Raw genomic sequence first — 14,460 nt, 5'->3', positions numbered from 1 at the left:
ATCGGGACTTCGCCCCCCGGGATACCCCCACCGCCTCCCGCCCGCCGAGCCCCGGGAGCACCCCCGGCCCAGCACAGCGCTGCCGGCAGGTGAAGAATAAACTACAAAAGGACTCTGGGCTGCACCGCAGGGTACGGTTGTGCCCGGGACACACGCTCGGCCCCGCGGTGACCAGGGCAGGTGGCACCCTGGGACAGGGTGGGGTGGGTGGCAGCTGCTGGGGACTTAAGGAGGACGAGCTCCTACAAGATCCATGCGCGAGCCAGGCTGGAAATACATCTGTTTTATTCTTCTTCAGCCAAATGCACCAAAACAAACCCCAAAGCCCAGCACTGCTCGGCTTGGTGACACCAAACGCTTCCAGGACACATCTTGCAGGGCAGCCTTGGTTACTTGCAGTCAAGGCCGTGGCTTCACGCAGCAGAACTTTGTGCCACCTTCTTTATGACTCAAGGCACATGTATTGAAATAAAAAGAAAACAATAACTTCAACACAACCCCATCATTAAGGCATACATTTTCCAAAGATTTTTTTTGAAAAAAACAACAAAAAAATTTTTTTTTGTAATTTCCAGCATTCACCTCATGCTGTTTTATGACCTCTTCATACCTACAGTTTCAGCCCAAATTCAAAGAACCCCATCACTCTCAACCCAGGAGCTTGGGTGGAGCAGCAATATTGCCTGATTTTCATACACATCTCAATAGCTGGTGATCCTTTAGGAAGTCCAAACAAACCAACAGAGCCATCTTTCCTTGCCCTACCTACAGCTTGGCAAGCACCCTGTCACAATACAAACATTCTTTTGAATTCTTTTGAAGAACCTGAGAACTGACTTAATACCTGAAACTCAGCGACAAGAATTGACATGTGCCTCCTCCCTCCAACCATCACCACGCCAAGGACCAAGCTACTCCACACTGAGCTTTGTTTTGATGTTCATGGCCGCCAGCTCAGCCACGAAGTAGCGGAAGACGTGGGGCACAGGGACGACCTCGATGGCATCCACCTCGCCGCAGACGGAGCAGGAGTACCTCCTGCTGCTGGTCACGGAGGCCTGGGACAGTTTCTCCAGCACAGGGGACGTCATGCTGCCACAGCTGGTGCACACGTAGGCCACGGAGCCGTCGGAGCAGTTGAAGAGGCGGTCCTGCAGCAGGAAGGACGTGCCGTGGGCCAGCAGAGCGTCGCGCTCCATCTCGCCGAAGCGGATGCCCCCTTCCACGTTCCTGCCCTTGACGGGCTGGTTGGTGACGGCGTCTCGGGGCCCCGTGGTCCTCACCTGGAACTTGTCGGAGACCATGTGGCGCAGGCGCTGGTAGTACACCACACCCACGAAGATGTCTGCCTCCAGCTCCACCCCGCTGATGCCGCTGTACATCTTCTCCGTGCCAAAGTAGTTGTAACCCGCGCTGGCCAGAGTCTCACCGAAGTATTTCAGAGCGGATTTCTTCTCGGTGAAGGTGAAGGGAGTGGCATCGTAGGACACGCCGTGCAGGGCTGCTGACTTCCCTGCCATGCTCTCAATTAACATGCCAATGGTCATGCGGGAGGGGAAGCCGTGAGGGTTGAAGAGGATGTCTGGAACCATGCCGTTCTCTGTGAAGGGCATGTCCTCCACAGGCCACAGCTGGCTCAGGATGCCCTTCTGTCCGTGCCGGCTGGCAAATTTGTCCCCAATGGTGGGATTTCGGGGAACCCTCACAGTGATGCAGGCCTTCTTGAACTTCCCAGTGCCACGGTCGTTGCTGCACAACCTGACGTTGTCCACAATGCCCACTTCCTTATTCCTGTGGAGGTGGGAACAATCATAGCAAAAGCGTCAGGTTTGATAATAATTTTTGGTTTCAAAAGGAAAATGAAGCAAAAAACTTAAACCACTTATAAAATGCCTTTGGACAGCTGAGAAACACCACAATTTTTCAAAGTATTACTCAGCAGTGAGGGAACTCAGACTATGTAAGAATTAGGGCAAGGAAGCAATACAAAGGCATCTTCCATAAGCCATTCAAGTACCACTTTTGGGTGATAGGGTAATGTGCCACCTATGATTTAAAATGAGGATCATTTCAACCTGGTTAATCTGGATCACACTTTGTATCTGGTAAACTGCATCCCACTGCCATTTTCATTGTGTTAAGGCAGCAGCCCCTCTCCCTACCACCAATAAATTCACACCATACTGATGGGATCCCAAAATAAAGAACTCAATTCAGTTCTTCAGTAGAAAGGGAAGTTCAGAGCAGAAAGGGAAGGCCAAGCGTGAGGTTTGACAAGTGCCTTGTTCAGGGCTGTGCTCCTTCTATAGATGAGCCCTCAGACTGATATTCCATGTGCCAGGGGTCTGCTGAAAGCTTAACTGTTATCATGTCCACGTACAACCAGCACAGGCAAATCACCACAAAAACATCCTCCTGGGATAAGCCATCTCTGCAGCACAAACTGGCTTAGAGAAAAGATGTGACACATGCCTGGGAGTCACCTACAGCATGAACTTCATGCTCTCTGTCACACCATGGACGCTATTATGTGAGGAGAAAAGGGAACATCTGCAGGGAAAGGTGAGCAGAGCCAGGAGTGACAAGCTGTACTTACTTATAGTACACAGTGAAGGTCTCCCCTGTGTTGAGGTTCATGAAGCTGTAGAAGGGGTCCCCAGGCTGCAGGATAGACCCTACAAAAGGCAGTCCATCAGCATCCAGCTTCTCCCCAATGTTTGGATCGCCAGGCCTGATGCCAAATACTAAATTATCTCCTGCCCTGCTGGCTTTAAGGGAAAGGTCAATGCTCTCTGCCTTGATAACACTTCCATAAGCAAATCCTCTCTGCCAGGAAGATTTATTTACGATCTAAAAAGGAGAAACAAAGGGCTGTTAAAGACTTGCTGATAACTTCAAAGAAAAGATTTACAAAGGTAAGCATGAGACCAAAATACAAACACTGCCTTTTTAAAGCCTCCCAGTAAGTCACCACTCCAAAAAGCTCAAGCCTCACATAACACCAAGTATTTTTCAAAGCTGGAAGGCCACGGCCTTGGACAAACAAAGCTCTGCTCTACTCCCAGCACTTCCAGCATTGCCTGCTGTAACAACACAACCACTGTGCTGCTGAATCTGCCCAAAAGGTGTGAGCACCAGCACAGACAGAAAGCAGGGTCCTCTCAGCTGAGTATCACCCCTACTCCCAGTGCTCCACATCTAATTCATTCACAGGTGTGAATGAATGAGGATTTTTTTCCTTCTGGTGGCTTACCATTGCATCTTCCATGTCATAGCCACTGTAGGAGATGACAGCCACGATGGAATTGGTGCCAACGGGATAGCTGTCCATCCCATAATAGTCATACATGCTGGGCCTCACCAGAGGGCTCTGGGGGGTGTGCAGGTGGTACAGCTTGTTATCTGAGCGATCCTTGTAGTTGTAAACAGGAAACCCCATGGTCTGCTTTCCTGGAGGGAAGGAGGGAAACTTGGATTTATTCCTCTGTGTATCTTGTTAAGAAAAAAGCTGGAGATACTTAGAAATTTAGAAGGATTATCAATCTTAACTCCCTTGGAATTTAATAATTGTCCTAAGCCCAGCTCTAATTTTTCTATGAACCACAATACTCAATGTCTTTCACAGCATTTCATAAGGACTAAATCTAATTTTGTTTTCTTTTCTGCAATTTCAAAATCCCCACTAAGGCTGGTGTGGTGCTTCTGGTTTTGCTTACTTAGAGATTTTTTTTTTGTGTGTTTACTTGTTTTGTTTTGTCATTTTTGGGGGGAATGTATGTGTGTCTTCCCTCCAGTGTTTCCCAGAGTAAAGCCCATGTTATGTATTTCCAGGCCAAAAAGCATTTGCTTCTGCAGCATAAATATCCAGACAAGGGAATGGAGTTTTGAATGGTCATATTGCTATGTACAGAAAAACATGAGAAAGAAGCAGTGTTTTAAGGACATCTTTCTGAAAATACTGTCAGAAATTCAATATACTAGAGGTATAAATCCTATATATAAATTTTTAATACATATATTTTTAATATATTATATATATATATATATATATGATTATGAGGTGTTAATCCCTCTGCCCAAGGTCTTGCAGCCCTGGCTACTTCAGCACTTACCCATCTGGCACTGGTACATGTTCCGTGGACTTTGGTTGTGGTCAGAGAAGGGAATGAGATTGGCCACCACACTCAAAATGCTGTGAGGGAAGAGCTCCTGGTGAGTGGTCACTCCAGGCACCACCTCTGACTGCAGTGTGGCCACGTTCATGAAGATCTGCAAACATCCAATTGGATAATGCTTGTACATTTCCTTCTTTTAAAGGGAAGGAAACAAAACAAAGCTGTCTCCGACAGCTTTCTGTCCATTTCAGTTTTAGCTGTGGGTGTTGCCTGCACTGTAGTGTATTAGCAAGACAAATCAGACAGCTGGTAAACCACCTATCACAGATTAGCTGCATGGAAGGAATCCTGAAATACAGAACTGCAGTAATGTGTCCTCCTTTCTGCCTCCCACTTTAATAGTTCCAAGTGGACGAGCTCCCCTGCAATCCACTGCTTGGCTGCCCAGGAGCCATCTGGCAAACAAGATGTAACACAAGATGACATGGTACACACAGCACAGCAATTCTGCACTTCAAATCTTCACAAAGTTAATACCAAGTGCAGATCTGAAGATCTCAAAAAGATCTCTACAGTCCAGCTATGACATTTACCAGAAATCAATTTGCAGGAGTGAAAAAGCTCCTTCTGTCACCCATTCCAGCTCTTCAACACAAGCCTCATCCTCAGCTCCTTTCACAAATATTCACCAAACCCATTTTTGATGCCAGGTACCTCTGTAACATGGGAACATGCAAACCCCACCTGTTCCAGAGTCCCAATCCATTCATTCTTTCCATAGGCCAGGTTCCTGACAGGCCGCACCATCCGGCAAGGGCTAGTGAAAATGAAGAGCCCAGGATACAGGCTGGGTTTTCCTGTCATTGGGATAAGGACCACTTCTGCCCGTGCAGGAAACCTCTTCTCTTGTGTGATCTGTTGGTGCAAAGAAATAACAAGCTAGAAGCACAAACCAAGTTTAACTAAATTGCATCCACCTGGTCACACAATGATAATGTCAACCACTGGTGTAGCCACTAATTAAAATCTACAGAGAAGAGTTCTTAGAAATACTTTTAGAAAAATCTCCACCAAAAAAGCCAGAATATGTCTTATCTTGCCTTTTCCAAGAAAATGTTCTTTCAAAAACTGTAACTTCATAAACCAACAGATGATACATAAAAAAGGTAACACAAAAGCACACTCAAATACCAATACACAGCCAAAGATAAATTACTGGGTCAGATTTAAAAAAAAAAAGAAGCCTAAGAAGTTCCAAACATTGCTATTTTCTACCACTGCATGTTGAAGATGTTTAACTAAGAAACATTCCAAACAGGACAACAAACCTTGAAATGGCGGAGAGTTTGTGCAATCTCGGGAGCCAGCTCCTGCTCCACCCAGCCCACCATGGAGCCATCCAGCACAACCCTGTAGCACTCTGAGTAAGGCTGGCTTGGAGCTGCATCAATGGGGGTGACACCTGTGGCAACACGGGGTTGATGGACAGAACAGCAAAAAAGAAAAAAAAAAAAAAAGCAAACAAGAGACCGGAGTTATTTCTGCACTTCTCAGTTCACACCTAGAAATTTTCTGAGACATCAAAAAATTCTCAGCAAAGCCATAGGCAGGTTCAATGGAAAATGAAAAACACTTACAACATAGAATGTCACCCCCCTCCCCATTTTTCTGACTGAAATAAGGGTTCTTATTATTATTCTCTCATTCTCTAAATTATTCTCTGATTACCTTCATTATTGAAGGTAATCACAAGTGAACTGCAGTTCAATTCAAGTCATTACAAAGTTACTGTTTTATTTTAGTCCAGTTTCTCAGAGCTTTGAGAAATTCCCTGTGCAATTCTTTGTGCTTCAGTGAACATCCTCACACTACAGCACTAACATTGAATTTTACAGGCTGATGTGCCTGTACAAAGCAATGTGTTGTTTACCACTAAGCAGAAGCCCAGTAAGTCAAACTTGATTTTACTTCCCGACTGAGCAGTGTGCTGTGATGCTGTGTGAAGAACCCTTCCCAGGCACCTCACTAAACCATCAGGCCAGTGAAACATACCCAGGGAACATAACAAAGGCGGGATGTCTGTCACGGGCACCATCTCAGTGACAATTTCACACAGAGCTGTCATGTGGTTCATGAGCCCACAGGGCTCTCCATCTGGGGTGTCCACGGGGCACAGGAAGCCCCAGGACTCGGGCAGCAGCTTGCGCACGGTCGTGGTTCTCATCTGGGAGAACGCCGCCCCTCTGTGGATGCAGCGGAAGTGGGAGAGGTAGCGGATGAAATTCAGCTTGTCCCCCACCACACAGAGACCACTGGCCTGCAGCATGCCCAGCCCTAGGGAACAAAGGGGAGATTATGGCAGGAGCTCATCCAGCTTCAACAAACACAGGATGTTACAAGGCAGTTTCTTATTTTTCACTGACAACCCCTAAAGATGCTCACACTGGATCTCAACAAGGCAGGTGCACTTGCATAGGCAACTCAGTGACCTGTAAGAGACCTAGAGACTTTAAATGCCAAGCTATTCCTTAAAATCTAGTTCCTTTCACAAACATGAGGAAGTAATTGCCAGTGAAGCGAATAGGAATTTGCAGCTGGTATGTATTACCAAAATTCTACAGGTTTATAATCTAATTTCATTTTCTAGTGGGCACTCCATTACAACACTATCATATGGGATACTTCAGGGAAGCATCAGATAAATCTGAATCTACATCAGATTTCTGAATTTACATCAGATAAACCAGTTTCTCTCCATTTAAGCTCACATGACTCATGGGGCAGTTGTGATTTAAAAATGCCCCTTCTCTGCATTGCACCTTCTAAGACAAAATAATATTTGGGAAAGCAAATCGAATTATGGTCCCCATTTTGGACAATGTTAAATTTAATTTCAACCATTCATCTGGGTAGAGGCTTTGCTTTCATAATTAACCTGTTCTGTACCGTGCACAATGCCTATGCTTGTGCATAAATCTTGCCTTTTTTCCTCAACTATCCCCTTCTTCAAACCCCTTCTAGCAATTCAGTCACAGTGTACAATGTCTGCCTACAAGCAGTTGTTTCCAGTTAAGAGCTCAATTTTACATTGTTCCTCATTTTGTTTTACAGGAAAAAAGGAAAATAAAAGGTCACCTTAAGCCTGCAGAATTACCTGTTTTAGACCTCAGGTTACCAGTTGCAAGGAGATACTCAAATGGCTTGGTGAAGTCTGGTGCCAGGCCGAATGCCTTCACCAGGCTGTCTGTATTTAGGCTGATATCTGTCTTTTCTGCTCTTTTCTCCAAAACAAACCTAACAGATTGCAGCCAGGTTTCAAGCCTCTCCTACGGTTTAAAAGTGAGAGATTTAAAATTAAAACAAGACAGGAAAGGCTTGAATTAGAACATCAGTTGTACATACCACAGAACACCTCTGAAATTAGCAAGATGGACAACTTTTAAGGAACTGACAGTTTTTCAGACTTATTTCCAACACTGACTTCATTCTATCAAGATGCTGATGGTATATGTCAACACAGAACTAAAAGGAAAACACCCACACAACAGCTTGGCAATCACTTCCACCCAGAATGGTGATGAGTCTGGCAAATTAAGCACAATAAGAGAATTTCATAAAGCAGAAACTGTACCTATCATCTGACCACAAGGATAACTCTGTATACAGTGCACACTGTGCCTACTGTCTGCTTTAGACTATTTAGGATTTCTGGATTAAAAAAAAAAAGGGCTGTTAACTCACTCCCTTGCTGATCTGACAGCAAGAGCTAGGCAGGAAAACAACTTTTTCTGGTTCCTAGTAGCTGTTTTTTATAGCACTAAAATGCTTCCCCAAGTTCACTTTCAAACCACTCAAGTAGTAGAGATTTTTTTACAGGCTTGTAAAAAAACAACGCTAAAGAAAATTCTGGCTAAAGGGGAAAAGAAAGATTATAGAAATATGTAATAACACAGGGAAGTATCTTATTTGGGGATGAGAACTACTATTGCACAGTGAACTTCATGGGACAGTTAAGCTTCTCTACTCCCAGCACCCTAAAATGAGGAATCCCTATAAATTGAATTGGAGTAGATTAGTAGTAAGTTACCTGTTTAAGTCAGAAGCATGTTACCAACTTTCTGATGTGTAAAGAAATGTAAAGATATGGGAGCCATGCCCTTACCTTTAAGAACATAAGGAAAAGCTGTCCTGGGGTAAGCACCTCGTGATTCATAAGACTGTCTGGATTATCTTCCATGCATTCCCCTTTGGCAAAAGCATAGAGCTTCTGGGTCATCATACAGAGCAGGTAGAACTTTTCAGTTCTATTGGTCAGGTGAATACAGATACAATTGCTGAAGGAAGAGAAAGAAGAAGGACAACTACCATGATCTCTTCATGCTAGCTTCATGTTCTTCAGGTCTCTCCAAAATAATTGTAAACCAATATTTTTAAAATAAAAGCCTAACAAGACAAGTAGACGTAAACTACAAAATATTTCTGTTAGCACTATCAGTGTCCTGTCACAGAAACTCCAAATCTCCACTGCTATCAAGGCATGTATGGAAAACTGTGGGCTGAGCAACAGTCTAGCACAAACAAAAAAGGAAAACCACATCTAATTCCTAAAGCTGGAAGAAGAGCAAACACCTACTTTAACAGAAAAATGAATTTTTTAGTTGAATGCCTGCCACACTGACAGTCTCAAAGCAAATTCTTCCACTGCTTTCTAAATTATCTCACATAAGAAGATTTTAAAGCATTTCTTTTCTGCCATTTTAAAAGATAAAAATTATTCAGAATTGACAGAGATTTGGTGAAACTGATAATAAACTGCAGAATTTCTGTTCACCAAATGGATCAGAGCAAGCTTTAACCTTCTATTCCTCAACCTTTGTGTCTTTTATCAATGACATCACAAAAATGCCATCTAAATAAAAACTGTCACCCTCTTGTGAAACTGTTTTGTGTCAATCCATTAAAACACATATCATTATAATACTCTCACACATGCCTGTAAATTCAACACAGTGACACTGGATCCCAGCCACATACAGACCTCAGAATGAAATCTGCAGCCTGTTCGTTGCTGTACCACTCAGGCAGGTTGAGTTTCACTCTGAAGCTCTTTCCCAGGTAGTCCAGGACGTTTTGCTGTGTCAAACAGCCAGCATCCACCACTGCTCTCAACATCTCAGTGACACAGTTTGCAAAAAAGGTGTCATCTTCCCTTCCTTTCACCAGCTCTTCAAAAATCTGGTAGTCTGGGAAATCAACCAATGCCTGAGAGACAGAAGTTTATCAGATCAGAAAAATAAGAAAACACCTGTCTACAAAATACAGCTAAAGAACTAAGGCTGTATACTAACCCAGTGCTCTAGAAATGCCCTTCCACAATGAAAACTGCAAAATGCTGTGGGGTTGAGATGCTTAGAGAGTAATGCAGGGGATATTCATACACTGATAATGATCTCCACCCAGACCATTCATTAGAAAAACCCCACAAAACCATGAGTGTGTGACTCTCCCCTCATCTCTTATCCCTATAGACACTTCCTCTGCTGCAGACTGTTTGATTAGTGTTGCACAGTTTGGATGACATTTCCCAAATCACTGAAAACACTCCAAGTGGAATTAGCTTCTTCTCGTTACTTAAAACAAAAATGCTTTGCAAAACTTCTGTGTTTATTCAATACAAAAATGACAAGCATTCATTGCTCACCTTCAGAGCAAATCCCAAGGGGAGGAAGAACAACTCTTTGCGAAAAATGAAATTCAACATGACACAGCCATTTTCCAAGTAGTGAAGGTTCATATTTATTGCAGTATGCTCATCCTTGACACAGTGCATCACCACCCCTGCAAAAATCACAACATCAGCACGAGCTGCACAAAACCAAGCGGCTGCATCACTGTGTCATGTCCAAGGAGGTGTGAGACAATTCATGAGGGAAACTTTGGTGCTTGATGGCTGAGAACATGATTACACTTCACTGTCAGTGTGCCACTTCAAATAAACACTGGTCTTTAAAAACTTCATGGAAGATGCAAGAAGTTTTTAAAGAAAGACCCAGGCCTCAACTACCCTGTTTGTAACCTTTGGTTGTAGGACAGAGTAACAAACAATTACTGCTCCTAATGGCACTCTTATCTCTGTGTTTGGGTGGAAGTGCAGCAGCAGTGTTTCCTGGTCCAGCTCTACACTATCATCTGCAGGACAAAGAAAAATAAAACAAAAAAGGACCATCTAATCTGGTACTGCCTTGAAATAAACCAGCTACAGTGGAACTACAGTGTGTGCTCAAGCACCATGGTCCAGTCAAATCAGCAACGAGCAACACCTGAGTTTAAAATGCTATTTAACATTTGCTGGCTTAATTCAATTTTAAACTGGTTTTACTGAGTATACATGACAAAGGGAAAGTCAGACAGCTCCCACAAGGCAAGTCCCTGTTCTTGCTCGTGGGGTGTTTACCCTCTATTCTTACGTGCAGCAAAAAATATTAACATTACACAAGAACTGTAACAAAACTACCAAAATTCAGCTACAGATGGTCACTCCTGTTTGTCCTCAAGCAGTTGTTAGTAGGATGCTGCAGGGAACTGCTGAGCTTACCATACTCTGTGAAACCAGGGCCTCTGTTTTTCCACTTGTGTCTTGCCATTGCAAGAGGGAAGTTTCGCCTGGGCATAATCAGCATCCTGATTACTTTTTCTAAGCCATTGATGATAAAGTAGCCTCCCATTTCCTGGAAGGAGAAGAGAAATCATTTTAATACACTCAGAAACTCAGAATTGGCATTGTGAGTAAAAGAAAAAAATGCCTGTACTATAAATGAAAACCAAACATTTAATGGGAAATAGCAAGACATGATTCAGCACTGCTTTTGGAAAGGCTGCACTCACACTTATGAAGTCTAAATGTAGCAGAGCGCAAGAAAAAGGATGCATGTTCCACAATTTAGAGGAAGAAAAAACCTTTGTGATCAATGCAACATATCTGAATAGCAGACATTAACTGTTTAAAGTAATTAAAAAAGCTCTGAAGTTCTCACACTGAGTTTACAAACCAGAAGGGTTTTCAGAGCAAAATATCTCTGTCTGATCACAAACAAGCTTACTTTTCTGATTTTCTTTTGTAGTTTTCTCTTTTTTTATGAGTTCAAAATGCAGTGCTAAACAAATCTGTATTCAGTTATAGACAGCTAACATGCTACTGGGGAGACAGGGAAAAAGCTGCAGAAGACAAATGGGAATGGAATTGTGTCTTTCAATGCCTGTTCTCCAAATCTTTCCTTCCACAGAGTCCCCTTCATAGCACTCTCATTTGCTGTGCAGCAGCTGAGAGTTTCTATACCAAAACTGTAGGGATTGACACCAAACAGATCCCTGTGCTCAAGAACAGCCACAGCTGCAAACTTCTCAAGCTGCTTCATCGAGCCCCCAAAGGCAATCTGCTTTCAAGAGAAAATGGGAAGTCAAACTTGAAACAAAATATCAATGTTCAAGCCCTGCAAAGAGAAGGTGACCTGACAAATGGCCCAGGTAAAACACAGACTTTCCTGACCCTCAAAATCCCCGTTACCTCTTCCTCCTCATGGTGCTGCAGAAGGTCTTGTGGAGAAAAACCACAGAGGTTGCACAATTTGGACTTGACCATGATTGGAATGTACCCCAAGGGCTGTCTGATAGTCCCCTGGGGCATGTCATTCACTGACCAGCTGATGTCGGCCTAAAACAACACAACACCAACAGTGAGCAAGTTAAGGTGCCCTTTCAATGCTTCCTGCTATAGAAACTGTACCTTTCACACAACCACAAGCAGTTGGACAGACTTGTAGCACTGTAAAATGGTAGCAATAATGAAAAAAACCCAGTAGATACATGCATAAAGATTACACTCTGGGGAGCAGTCAATGTGGGGTTACAGAAGAAAATCATACAAGGCTGGAGTCAGGTAAAGAAGCTGCTGGCTGAGTGAACAAGGTTGGTCTGGCATCCTTTGCCTTCCAGACCCTTCAACAGAGCAGCATGAATAAAAAAAGGCAGCCACTGGACTGGAAAGGAAACTTCAGAAGGTAACACTTAAAAGCCGAAGAAGACAGCAAGTGTCCACTGAAAAGACATCCACACTACAGGCCTGACAAAATCTTTCTTCACTCAGCACGTTCATGAGTGATCTGAAAACCAAGAAAGAAAAGCATGCAGGAAAGAAAATTTATTAACAAGTTCTGGCAGTGTGTGTGAAGGGAAACTGTGGGAGCAAAGAATCTTAACTTTACATGCAGAATGATGGGTGTTAGAAGAGCTGCTGTCCTGCAGGAGAGAAACACTGGCACTGCAACACAGGAACATGGGTTCAACATCTGGCAGCAGCAAAAATGAGTAAACTGAGTCTCAGAAATTATTGGAAAAGGGAAGGGAATGCTATTGTGCCCCTTTAAATCCATGAGGCAGCCTTGTCTACACCTGAAGTGATGACTAAGGGTCTACAGCTGCTCAGCAGGCTGGGGCTCACATCCCATCCTGGGGCAGTGGGAACTGAGGGAGGAACATGGAGCTAAAGCAGCACGGTGGAAACAGGGAGTGATTACTGACTGTTTTCTGCTGTGCATGGGCGGGGAAGGGCAGCGCAAGGCAATGCCTTTTCACACAAGGCACAGCAAACTGTTCTAACTGCTCCAAGCGTTCAAAAAATAATTAAACAGACACTGGGGAAAAAAAAAGAGATGGGAAATAATTCAGGTAAGAAAAACAAAATCAGCTGTAGCTCAGGAAAATCTAAGATCCACTGGGAATACAGCTGTGAACAATCTGCACTGCCCCACTTTCATTTTCAGATAAGGTACTGCACTTAGAGTGGCTCTTATCATGGCAAGGTGTACAGCTTCAAACAAATAATAATAATAATAATAATAATAAAACAACAAAAAAGAAAAGCAAAAAACCTGAAAATCCAAGCAAGCACTCCCTTGCACCAGGTGCCTCACATAAACAATCAGCTCAGACACAAATACATCATTTCAATAGAAAACAGCAATGTGCAATCCCTTCACACTGCAAAGGAAAATATTTGCTGGGGATGCTTCCTCTTCAGGTAAATTTCAAAGCACTTCACAAAACCCATGAACCTGTGAACAGGAGAGATTTATAGCTCTGGACTTGTGCACGGGAGCAACGCTGCTTTTGAAACCTGGATTCCTGCAGAAACAAGATCTGGATTATGCTGCTCTCGGGGATGACACGGGTCTCCATCCAAGCTCTTCCAAGCCGGAGAAACGGGAAAGAAGGGCAGCGGGGCCGGACCACGACAAGTTTGATGCGCAGGGAAAAACAGCGAGGCCACACATCATCAACAACACCCCAGAGCCCGCGGGGGACAGCGCTCCCTGAACCCCCCGGAGATCGCTGAGCCGGGAAGGGACCTTTAAAAATACAGCACAGGGCCGGGACAGGGACACGCGTGTGCGGGGCTCAGCCCGGACAGGGACACGCGTGTGCGGGGCGGGCGGGCACTTACGGTGATCCTGCCGCGGTAGGTGCTGCGGAGCCCGCGGCACTCAGCCGGGAACACCCTCCTCTCCTGGCACACCGTCCCGGCCGGCACGGCGGGGGGGGCGATGGACACGCCGACCAGCGTCAGCGCCAGCCGGGTCTCCTTCAGCGCGAATTCCACCGAGGGCACATCCTGCAACAGCACCGGGTCAGCGCGGCGGGGCCGGGGGAGGGCCGGGCGCCGCGCCCCCCGCCCCCCGCACCTGCACAGCGCGATAGACGCCCTCGCTGACGGCGTAGTTGAAGGACTCGATGTGGGCGCTGGTGAGGTCGCGCTGGGTGGTGCCGCGCCGCGGCGGCCGCAGCCGGTGCGGGTCCGGGCGCGGCCCCGTCCCGGTGCCCGCCATGCCGCGCGCTCCTCCTCACGGGAAGCGCCGCGCGCCGCGACCGCCGCGTGCCGGGCTCGCACCGCCTCCCGGCCCGGCCCCGCGCGTGCGCTCCGCACCCGGCTCCGCCCCCTCCGCGCGCGCCCCTTCCCGGCTGCTCCAGGAGCGCGTCCCTCCCTGCGGCCGCTCCAGGGGCACGGGGCGCGTCCCTGCCTGCGGCCGCTCCAGGGACACGGGGCGCGTCCCTCCCTGCGGCCGCTCCAGGGGCACGGGGCGCGTCCATCCCTGCGGCCGCTCCAGGGACACGGGGCGCGTCCCTCCCTGCGGCCGCTCCAGGGGCACGGGGCGCGTCCATCCCTGCGGCCGCTCCAGGGACACGGGGCGCGTCCCTCCCTGCGGCCGCTCCAGGGGCACGGGGCGCGTCCATCCCTGCGGCAGTTCCAGGGGCACGGGGCGCGTCCATCCCTGCGGCCGCTCCAGGGGCA

At 46.1% G+C, this 14,460-nt stretch overlaps 1 protein-coding gene across 1 annotated transcript; it reads right to left on the bottom strand.

The window, feature by feature from the left end:
- Nucleotides 1–268: 268 nt before the first annotated feature.
- POLR1B (RNA polymerase I subunit B) lies at nucleotides 269–14,037 on the bottom strand. Its single transcript, XM_059469409.1, has 15 exons — nucleotides 13,853–14,037; nucleotides 13,615–13,782; nucleotides 11,680–11,826; nucleotides 10,711–10,843; nucleotides 9,817–9,953; nucleotides 9,154–9,377; nucleotides 8,278–8,449; nucleotides 7,270–7,441; nucleotides 6,168–6,449; nucleotides 5,444–5,577; nucleotides 4,860–5,030; nucleotides 4,113–4,269; nucleotides 3,254–3,450; nucleotides 2,597–2,850; nucleotides 269–1,791 (listed from the first exon to the last, which is right to left on the bottom strand). Exons 1-15 carry the CDS (start codon nucleotides 13,994–13,996, stop codon nucleotides 912–914), a joined length of 3,372 nt encoding a protein of 1,123 aa, XP_059325392.1. The 5' UTR covers nucleotides 13,997–14,037; the 3' UTR covers nucleotides 269–911.
- Nucleotides 14,038–14,460: the final 423 nt, after the last annotated feature.

The sequence above is a fragment of the Ammospiza nelsoni genome, chromosome 3 (genome assembly GCF_027579445.1).
Source record: "Ammospiza nelsoni isolate bAmmNel1 chromosome 3, bAmmNel1.pri, whole genome shotgun sequence".
Taxonomy (NCBI): Eukaryota; Metazoa; Chordata; class Aves; order Passeriformes; family Passerellidae; genus Ammospiza; species Ammospiza nelsoni.
Note: the sequence above shows the minus strand (reverse complement) of the source record. Positions and strands in the feature narration are given on the sequence as shown.

Coding starts and splice junctions, on each gene's coding strand:
- POLR1B (XM_059469409.1), bottom strand. CDS start 13,996: ATGGCGGGCACCGGGACGGGGCCGCGCCCGGACCCGCACCGGCTGCGG. Junction 8,450..9,153: donor GCTGCAGATTTCATTCTGAG/GTCTGTATGTGG, acceptor CTCTTCCTTCAG/CAATTGTATCTGTATTCACC. Junction 6,450..7,269: donor TAACCTGAGGTCTAAAACAG/GTAATTCTGCAG, acceptor TTTGTTCCCTAG/GGCTGGGCATGCTGCAGGCC.